The sequence below is a fragment of the Cyprinus carpio genome, chromosome A8 (assembly GCF_018340385.1).
Source record: "Cyprinus carpio isolate SPL01 chromosome A8, ASM1834038v1, whole genome shotgun sequence".
In the NCBI taxonomy this organism is placed as follows: domain Eukaryota; kingdom Metazoa; phylum Chordata; class Actinopteri; order Cypriniformes; family Cyprinidae; genus Cyprinus; species Cyprinus carpio.
In genome coordinates, this window is record NC_056579.1 from 16,870,626 (window position 1) to 16,881,023 (window position 10,398).

Below are 10,398 nucleotides of genomic sequence, written 5' to 3' on the forward strand. Positions count from 1 at the left end.
GGATTCTTTGATGAATAGAGAGAGAACATTTGACAGAAATCTTTTGTAAAAGTAGAAATGTCTTAGCTGTCACTTTTAATCAGTTTGATGTGTCCTTAGTGAATAACGAATGTATTAATGAAGTATTCATTTCAGTAAAAAAAATCTTACTGACCCCACATTTTTAAACAGTGGTGTTATTATATATAATAAGGTATAATATGTTGATCTTGTTTGGGTTTTGTTGATTCTCAAGACTGGAGCTATCAAGTCCGCTGCAGTTGGCACAAGTATCCAGCCAGGTATTATCATATTACACAACCTTTACCTGTACTTGTTGATCCAGTTGTGAGTGCTGTTTATATAAGTGCTCATCTGTGTATATTTCTGTTTAAACTTCAGCGACAGCTACAGTGAGTGGAAACGTGATTGTAAACACTGTGGCTGGAGTTCCTCCTGGGCAGTTCCAGGCGAACAAGCGTCTGGCATCTCCTGTCATACCTGTGAGTTCTGTCCACCCTCATACAGCACACATAATAAATGAAAAACACACAGATATATAGATTATCAGCTGATTTGATTTGTCACAGCAGTGCCTGCATTGTGACCTGTTGTCAGCATTCAAAGTGTAGAATACAAAATGTAGTCAGTTTGATCTATTATTTTGTTGTGAAATTACTTTCCAGCTGAACTTTGTTCCATTCTGTCCATTCTGTCCTGTTTATTAGTGTTAAATGTTTGTTTGCTCAAAACAGACGGCAGGAACGGCCACCGCTCAGGTGGTTCACACTCAGCAGAGAGCAGTGCCTGCAACGGCTGCCCCAGCGGAGGTCGTTGCCATAGCGACGGGTCAGAGCGTGAGAGCTGTTACCCCAGTGACCGCATCAGCTGTGGTGTCCACTAATCTGACTCCGGGTCAGTCCCAAACACGCACGCTGGTTGCTCCAGGTAGACCAAATGCCATCCTTAGAGAAGCCAGTGCGTGATTTGGGTTCTCTGGTGGCAAAATCGATTCAGAGAGTCACACTCCCGCTCCGCATTGTTTTTTCTGCATTCTTATCTGGCTGGCATGTCTAGCATTGTTTTATTCTTAAACCGGTATTTTTGCTTCTCTAGCTCCCGGTATGCAGTTCTCTCAGAGTAAACCGCTCACGCCAGCTCAATTCCAACAATTACAACTCAGACAACAGTTACAGCAGCAGCAACAACAAACACAGGCTACATCTCCACAGATCAAAGCAGTAGGAAAGCCACAGCAGGTACACGCATTCTTTTGTATGGAAGATGTCGTATTTGTTTTGCTTTAGCTGACCTATTCTGATATCAGGTCTTAATGTGAAGGAAGTCTAAATGCAATTACAGTATTGCTAAGTGTGTCAACCTGTCCTCCATGTCCAGAGTCAACCCTCATGTTTCCAATTGTAGTTAAGCATAATTATCATTAACAGTTGCAGTCGACAGATATGTTTTTGGCATTTTAGCATTACCTGGTCTATTTTTGAAAAATCTGATTCTCAGTGGACTTTACCAGATTACTGATTTAACCATTGCTTACAGTGTTTACTTCCTTTTTTAGTCATGGTTTTAACAGTTTCTTTTAGGGATGCTCGATAAATATCGGCACGATATTAATGCGCATCTCATCAGTAAAGCTGGTTCGGTAATCAGCGGTAAATCTCTACACGTGCGTGCTTTCACGTGGAGCAGCATTTACTACACAGAGCCGTTGTTCACTGACAAGCTGCGCAAAACCACGATCATATTCTGCGCATGTTTTGCACAGCTTGTTATACAGTTATAAAATGATTAAAAGCTTGTGTTAATGCACAACACATTTGCTGCTATTGAGGTGTGATATGGGTAAGGTTAGGGACAGGTTTGGTGGTATGGGTAAGTTAAGGGTTGGTTAAATGGTTAACAGTTTACAGGGGTCAGTTTGTTTATTATAAGGAAACAAAGTTCAATCTGTTTATATTATATTGTTTCGATAAATTAGCAAGTATTTTTTTTTTTTTTCTAATGATTTGTTTTCCCCTGTTTATTTATGATTCAAGGAATATCCCGTTTAATGATATACTGAAGAGTAGTGTACTAATGTCAGTGTTGAGGCAATAAAAATATTTTTTGCACCAAAATTACAATCTGTTATGTCTTTAGCAAGCATTTAGCTAAACTTAACCAGCCATCCTTCACACAAAACTTGTTACATCAGCTAAGTCCAATGCCCGTAAAGATATAAATGATAAGTAATCTTTTATTAACATTTACAAATGATGAATAGTTTCAACTTACGATTGGCTACTGATAAAAAAACATGAACAAATAATTAATAAAGGATTAGTAAAGATGTGTGTATAGGCTAAATTCAGGTCTTTCGGGACACTTTTTGCCATTGAGATGACTGCTCATAAACGTACGAATGATTAGTAAGCATTTATAAACATTTGCAAATGATGAATAGTTTACACTTTAGATTGGCTACTGCAAAAACATGAACACATAATTAATAGATTATTTGTTAAGATATGTAAACAGAGGTCTACACAGCAAACAAAGACCAACAAATGAAGATCGTATGAACTGAACGTTTACTGACATTTGTAAGCATTTCAATTTACATTAAATAATAATATGTTAAACATTAGGTAATGTTTAGTAAATTCATTAGTAAACATTAACAAGAACATTATCTCATGTTTCTAGCTATGTGAATATATATATAAACTTATGATCTGTTAAGCATAATATAATGTTTGTTAATGATTTATAAACTAAAGTTATAAAGTTTTACCAATGTTAATTTTTTCATCAATTTTTTTTATATTGATTCGTTTTCAAATTATTTATTTCCAATATAATATATGTTTAGCAGAAGCAGAAGCTGCAGATGGCCCAGCAGCAGGTTGCGGCGGCGGTAGCTGCAGCTCAAGGTCAGCAGGCTGCATCTACTCAGCAGCCGCAGCAGGTTCACACCACACCAGCGGCTGCGTCCAGCGCTCAGATAGCAGCAGTCGCTGCGCCCAGAGCAGGAGCTGTGCTTACTGGAGCTACAGTCACCAACTTACAGGTGGCCAGACTGGTAAGCACATGCATACACACGCAGACTAACCCTTTCACATAGACTTGAATGCACATTAATTCTTTATATGTCTTTTCATTCAGACACGTGTCCCAGCCCCAGGACCCATTCAAGCTCAGCCAGGTCAAACCGCTCAGGTGACTCTGACCAAACCACCTCCTGTCGTCTCAGTTCCTGCTGTGGTCTCCTCCGCCGGAGTCACGACCCTTCCTGTCACTGTGGCCGGCATTAGTGTTGCCATCGGGCAAGCGCAGAAAGCAGGTACAGACTGAATCGAGGAGAATGAGATAGGCCTGTTGTGATTGGTCAATATAATCAACTGCGTCAACGTCAATATTTAAAATCAACATACCTTTTAAACTTCTAAATCACACTTTCACAACAACACAAAAATAACAACCGTTTCTCCCACACCAGTAGTATGAGCAGTGCAGTTTGTAAAATGCAACAGAGGGGTTGTAATGAGCACAGATTGCATCCTCTTCAGAGTAGTTCTCAGTGACATCCAAAATGTTCTCAGATCGACGATGTAGTATTTGGTTTTAGAGGTCTGTTTTTTTTAGTCCTGCTCCCGCTAGGTTATGTTCCGCCACCCACCCGCTCCAGCGATATATTCACTCTTTGTTCACCCGCTGTCCGCTTAGAATAATTTTCCCAACCAGACTGTTCCCACTAAATTTAGATCTAGTTTCCAGAATCTCACATTAACTGAGATTCTGAAAGAGAGAGAGATAACAAATAAAAATATAGTCTGCACAAACATTGTATTTATTTTATTCATCTTGTCAAGATACAGTTCGTTTACCATTTTGCTGTCAACACAGTAGGGAAAAGTGTCGCAGAGAAAAAAAATGTAGGTTGTACAAAAATTGTAGCATATTTGTTATTTTTATTCGTCTTGTCAAAATACAAAACATTTTGCTGTCAACACAGCAGGAAAAGTGTTGCAGAGGAAATAAATTAATAAATGCGACACCTAAAATTATAAGCAAAATATTGCGAAATTAAATCTTTTTAACCAAACTATAAATATAAATACATAACTATAATATATAAATACGGCCTATAAATACACCAATAATTACTAATAATAAATTAAATGACATCTCAAAATTTCAAGCAATATATGTAACTAACGAAAACCGTTTACTTACTTGCCAAAATCACCTCCATGCAATATCCATGCAAGAAAATAATGTCACTGACTGACGACGGATTCAGTACCAAACGTCTCTCCTCCAAAATCCGTCCACAAAGGCTGAATGCTCTCTCAGAAGGTGCACTCGTGGCTGGGATGCAGAGGACATATCTTGCTGAGTGCAGGCTGTTCAGGTGATCGATACGAATGATTAAAGCACAGATATGCTGTTCTGAAAGGACGTCGAGAACGTGATATTGTTAGACATCTTGGTTTGCCAACAAGGTCCTTCGCTCAACACAAAATTCATTTGCTGAATGCAGAATAAACTGGATTTTGCCGCGCTCAAACCAGCCAATCTAAAGGAAACGCTTTTGTATGGCATTTGGGGTAATTTGTCAATTAACATAGCCTAGTCTTATATCCTAAATAAATCAGTTTATAGCTATGGTATATATGCTATAAATAGAAAAATATATTGCAGCTGTTACTATTATTACACTTGTATACAAAACTTTGCATTTTATGCTTGTTATAGAGTGTGTGACGTCAAGGGCACTCCCTCCGGTGTGGTGCGGTTGTCATGATGACCATCACAGCCCTAGTTTAGATGAATCGATAAATTATTTGACAATTGATCCAATTGTCTAAGAACAAAAAAGCTTTAAAAACTTTTATCTGTTTGTTACTCTTTTCCTATCTTAAATGACATGTAAGTCTCAAATGTTTTTTTTTTAGTTTGTAATGTATTAAACACCCCCTTTTTATTTTTTTGCACCATGTACACCCTGCGTAAGAGATTAGAGATTTCAGTAACTTATTGTCAAGCACCCTAAACCTAATCAGTTATCAAACAGAGGCCTACGGAAGCTGTAGTGACTGGCACAAGACTGTTTATTTGCACTGTTTATGACCATGAATCTAGCAGAGATGCTTGCTTTCTTTACTCGCCTACATAGTCACAATGTCAGTAACAACCTTTTAGGGGCTTCTGCAGACTAAAGCGTTTGTGTGCGTGTGTGTGTGTGTGTGTGTGTGTGTGTGTGTGTGTGTGTGTGTGTGTGCGTGTGTTTGTGCAGGTGGTCCAGTGGTGACCCACCCGTTCCAGGTGCAGCTGTTGCAGAGACAAAAGCAGCAGGCAGCTGCTCAAGCGGCTGCAGTCCAGAAGGCAGCACAGCCACAGCAAACACAGGCTGCAGTGCAGCAAAAGGTACCAGTCTGCCAGTCTGATTTATTTTGAAATGAAGCATTATTTGTATAAATGTTCCTTCAACCCCTCTCTCCTTTGTCTCTTTATCTCTCTGTTCAGCTGGGCACGCAACAGGCCGCTCAGACCGCAGCCCAACAGCAGCAGAAAGTGACATACACTGCCACCACTCAACTTCAGCCTGGCATTAAGACCCAGTTCTTCACCTCCATTGCACAGCCACAGAAACCTGCTACAACACAGCAGATACAGGTAAGAAGTTAGACTTTCACAGCCAGCACCCGCACAAGTGCAAAGCCTGTCATGTGGTGTGTTCAGATTGTAAGTATTTCGATGTGCAGTGTGTGGTTTAGTGCCCAGCTTGGCTTTGTAGTGATTTTCCCTTCTGCTTGTAGGTCGCTAAACTCCCTCAAATAGTTCAGCAGCAGATAGTACCCTCACCTCAACAGGTAAGTGTTTCAGTGTTTGGTGTGCTTTGTGTTTGATTGCTTAATTCATTTGGGTTCTTTTTTAAAGTGAACATTGTCAAAAGTGACCGTGTTTCCTTTCTTTGTGTTTGTTCCACCTCTGAAATGACTTTCCTTTTTCACTGATTGCATTATTTTTTTATTGAATATAATTAACATATACTGCTGTTCAAATGTTTGGTAAAAACAAAAATTTACTTTTATTTTTTTCAATAATACAATAAACCAAACAAAAATTAAACCAAACAAAATTAAAATAAAAAAAAATAAAAAAAAAAACAAATATAAAAATAAATAACATAAAAAATTATTATTATAAAATTATTATTTTCATGCAGTCCTAGTTCTGTGATTATTACAAGATATCGTAACTCCTGATTCTGACAGCTGAGTTGATTTTGTGTGTGTAGATCCGCTCAGCCTCAGACAGTGGCCCTGACGCAGGCAGCACCCACAGCAGGTTCGGCACAGGCCCAGGTGCAAGTCCTCCCCGCAGGCACCACCGCAACCACGCAGGTGGTGCAACAGAAGCTCCTCCAGCAGCCGGTTGTCACCGCAGCAGCCGCCTCCCCTCAAATCCAGACCCCAGCGCCACACAGCCCTGCCCAGCAACAGAGCGCCGCGGCGGCCACCGTCTCGGAGTCTCCAGCACAGCAGACCGCTGCCACCCCGCAGCCCCAGCAGGGCAAAGGAAACACCCGCACTGGGGCTGCCATGCGCTCCAAAACCCCCGCCAAACCCAGCGGTGGCAGCTAGAGAGTCATAGGAGGAGGAAGTACCTGGGCACAACATAGGGCTTTTTTTTTTTTAGTTTTTTTTTTAAATTTGTTTTGGAAAGACTGACCCTTTGTAATACAGGAACTCACCATTGACTGTCTGGATTGAGCTTTTTAGAATTTAAAGCAACACGCATAAGCTAACCACGTCTCATGTTAATCAAACATCACTCTGCCAGTGGCCCTCACACCATTTTTTTTTTTTTTTTTTTTTTTACAGCTTATTAACTGAGGCTCCTTCCTCAGGAGTCAAGCATGACTTTACCACAGTACAACGGCTCATTTTCATACTAAACTCTTCACCGAGCCACCAAACGCTCCCTGTTCTTTTTCCACCATGCTACATGGTCTGTTTATACAGCGTTTAACATCATCACATCCTTAAGGTCATGGATCAAGTGCGTTTGGATCACAACAGCCATCAGCTTCATCACTTCAACACTTCATTTGGCTTGCCGGGAATTCTTTTGGCAGATCGTCTCAACATTATTCATAATGTTCAATCAGTCGAATTAAATGTGTGTCCTCCCCAGTGTTTTTAGTAGCTGTGGTGGTGTTGTCCCTTTGCTGTTTGTGTCCGTAAATATCCCTTTATTCAAGCATTTAATGATGATAATCAAGATTAGCGAGACTCTGCGAACCAAACTCATTCTTTAGGGATGTAGAAATGGCACACTGCCATTAGTTTGATACATGTGAATGCTCCCTCTCTATAAAAGAATTGAATACATTAGCTTGTATCATGAAACCCCCCTAAAACAAATTCTTGTCACCATATACACAAGTTCAGCTGCATGGTTGGATACCATCTGAAAACTGTCTAGTGACGTGTACTTGTGTGTGAAATGTTTGTGTTAAGTGATACAATAATTCAGAATGTGATTTAACAACAAATTGATAGAAAAACTATCCTGCAATGCAGCCATTTCATGGAAGCAGCTGTGGCAAGTATCACCCTCCCAACTTAGATTTGGAAGAAACGTCATTGCTGAAAACACAGCTGTGAAATATTTCCGTTTTTCTTATACATAGTTATGAACGATGTCACCATTAGTCAGTTGAGTCGAACCTCAGCTTGGCTGTTAGTGTGTTTACACTGGCCTGCTATCAATAACGAACTGACTTAAATCAAGACTTTCCCTCTGTGTATGTAAATCATATAATGTCTGGGCTTTCAGTCATAAATGCATCGTTTTGTATTGATGTTGGGTCAGGAACACATGTAAATAACTCTGGAGGGGGTACAACGGCATTTGTATTTGTAAAGTACTTGTGTATTCATTGAATTTTTTTTTTTTTTTTTCAGCCTACTTGTATAAAGTGTTATGTTTTTACACACGTCTTCCTTATGCTGTCTTAATTTGTCCAGATGTGTATTTGTATTTTATTCAGTAAGCTTAGATGGGTTTCGGATTACATTAAAGGGATACTCCACCCCAAAATGAACATTTTGTCATTAATCACTTACCCCCATGTCGTTCCAAACCCATAAAAGCTTTGTTCGTAATTCCGACAGTCACAGACCTCCCGGTTTTCATCCAAAATATCTTAAATTGTGTTCCTAAGACGAACAAAGCTTTTACGGGTTTGGAACGACATGGGGGTATGTGATTAATGACAAAATGTTCATTTTGGGGTGGAGTATCCCTTTAAGTCAGCGGTTCTGCCTGGAGTCCAGAGATATGCATTCCTGTATGTCTGTGTGTAGACTTGCTGAGTGCAGTATATGTGTCAGCACACTGGCCAACAGGGATTTCAGCAAGATAAATTGAATCTCGCCTGCTCAATGCAAAAACACATTTTATTCCAGCAGCAATGGTTCTGCAGGTGTTTTCTGCTGCTAGTTCTCATCTTTAGTAGTATGTTATGCTGATTGCAGCCACAATCAATTGTTATTTTTCCTGTTTAAGAAGCTTACCATTGACTTTATGAAGCAATGTCTGGTACTGCACAAGTTTTGATTTGACTGGTGTTCATATCTTGAGTAATCCATAAGGGGGCACTCTTTCATTTTCCGTTTTTGTGATCATAGCTGGTCTAATACAGATTGGAGCAAAGTAGTGGCATTTGCAAATTAAGCATCACTATTAGTTTTGCTTCTTGTCAGGGATTTTGACAAGAACTTAACTCATACTCCCCCAGCTCATTCTATGAAAAAAAAAACCTAATTTAAATTACCTGTTGAAATGATTTCATAATTTCTTTCCTCTGTAGAAATTACAAGATGGTATTTTGAGATTTATTTGTGAGGGGCATATAAAATTAATGGTCACCAAAATTGTTTGGTTACCAACATTCATCAAAATATCATCTGTGTCCGCATAGAAGTGTGGTCACATTTGGAAAAAAAAAAAAAAAAAGCTTAATTTTCTTCTGTCAACAGTGTAGTGATGCACAAGGGATCACTTGGACTTAAGTCACTTTAAATCCATTCAACTTTCTGTTGATCAATTCGGCTAATTCACATTAAAAACTCCAGTGCTAAATCTGCATGGGGAAATCTTTCACCCTCAAGTGCGGTCGCATTTACTGTTCTGCAATTTTTTTTTAAAGTATTATTATTAGGGGCCAAGCACTGAAGATGCTTATCCATTAGTTTTCTTCTTCCTCCTTAACTCTGAAAGTCTATGGCAGCACATAAAACTGCTTGCAAATTTGGAGTATCTATCTCAAACTCTCCACCGCGACCAATAGGCCAATAGGCCTGATTCCTTGGCTCATATAGAGTCGAATGCATACGACAGAGATTTTGAACCATAAAGTTTAAAAGCAAAAGTATTTTTTCTTTTGATTACTTGGCTCATATGGAGTCGAATCCGTACCAATGGTTCAAGATTTTTTGCAACTTTGAATTTTCCTGTTTGGCTTTTTGTGCATTAGCCATTTTGAATTTTGTAGTAAAATGCTGTGTCAACATATGTCTTTAACAGGGGTCTCCAACTTAGGGAACCCTGGTCTTTACAGAGTAATTAGAGACACATCCTTAGCGCTTCATTTGACCTCTTTTGTGCTTGACCCCTTATTGCTGCTTGCAGCTGTATTTTGTTTTTGTTTGTTCTTCTGGCAAAATCCATTATTTTAATAGCAATCCATGTGACAGAATTCCTTTTGAGAGTGAAAGATTCCCCCTAGCTTGCAGATACTGCAGTTGTTTCAACTAATAGTTACCCAAAGAAAGCTTCTTGGTTTGAAAATGACTTCTGAGTGAGTGTTGCTTTATACGTCGCTACGCTACGCGGAATCCAAATCTTCAATACTTATCTTGCTTGATCTATCTGCTGCTTTTGACACGGTTAACCAACAGATCCTCCTGTCAACCCTACTGACAAAGGGCATCTCAGGAAGCGCACTCCAGTGGTTTGAGTCCTACCTATCAGATAGGTCCTTCAAAATATCTTGGAGAGGTGAGGTGTCCAAGTCGCAACATCTAACTACTGGGGTGCCTCAGGGCTCAGTTCTTGGACCACTTCTCTTCTCTGTCTACATGGCATCATTAGGTTCTGTCATTCAGAAACATGGCTTTTCATACCATTGCTATGCTGATGACACTTAACTCTACCTCTCATTCCATCCTGATGATCCATCCGGCATTGAAGTTTACATACAAAACCACCACTGGCTCTGCACCCCTTTACCTAAATTCATTACTTCAGACTTATGTGCCCTCTAGAAGCTTGCGTTCTGCAAGTGAACATCGCTTGATTGTGCCATCCCAAAGAAGCACAAAGTCACTTTTACGGACTTTTAAATTA

At 39.6% G+C, this 10,398-nt stretch overlaps 1 protein-coding gene across 6 annotated transcripts in view; it reads left to right on the forward strand.

The window, feature by feature from the left end:
* The window catches only part of LOC109057381 (E1A-binding protein p400-like), a 32,864-nt gene extending 24,880 nt beyond the window's left edge, over window positions 1–7,984 (forward strand). For 4 of the 6 annotated variants that reach the window (XM_042762536.1, XM_042762538.1, XM_042762541.1 and 1 more), the window contains 10 exons: window positions 236–281; window positions 382–482; window positions 735–927; window positions 1,096–1,238; window positions 2,849–3,058; window positions 3,142–3,319; window positions 5,276–5,406; window positions 5,506–5,655; window positions 5,799–5,852; window positions 6,281–7,984. In XM_042762536.1, coding sequence (XP_042618470.1) covers window positions 236–281; window positions 382–482; window positions 735–927; window positions 1,096–1,238; window positions 2,849–3,058; window positions 3,142–3,319; window positions 5,276–5,406; window positions 5,506–5,655; window positions 5,799–5,852; window positions 6,281–6,664 — 1,590 coding nt within the window. In that variant the 3' untranslated portion in view covers window positions 6,665–7,984. The remainder of the gene's footprint in view (window positions 1–235; window positions 282–381; window positions 483–734; window positions 928–1,095; window positions 1,239–2,848; window positions 3,059–3,141; window positions 3,320–5,275; window positions 5,407–5,505; window positions 5,656–5,798; window positions 5,853–6,280) is intronic. The other 2 variants (XM_042762537.1, XM_042762539.1) reach the window with 2 other exon arrangements.
* The last annotated feature ends 2,414 nt before the right edge of the window (window positions 7,985–10,398 follow it).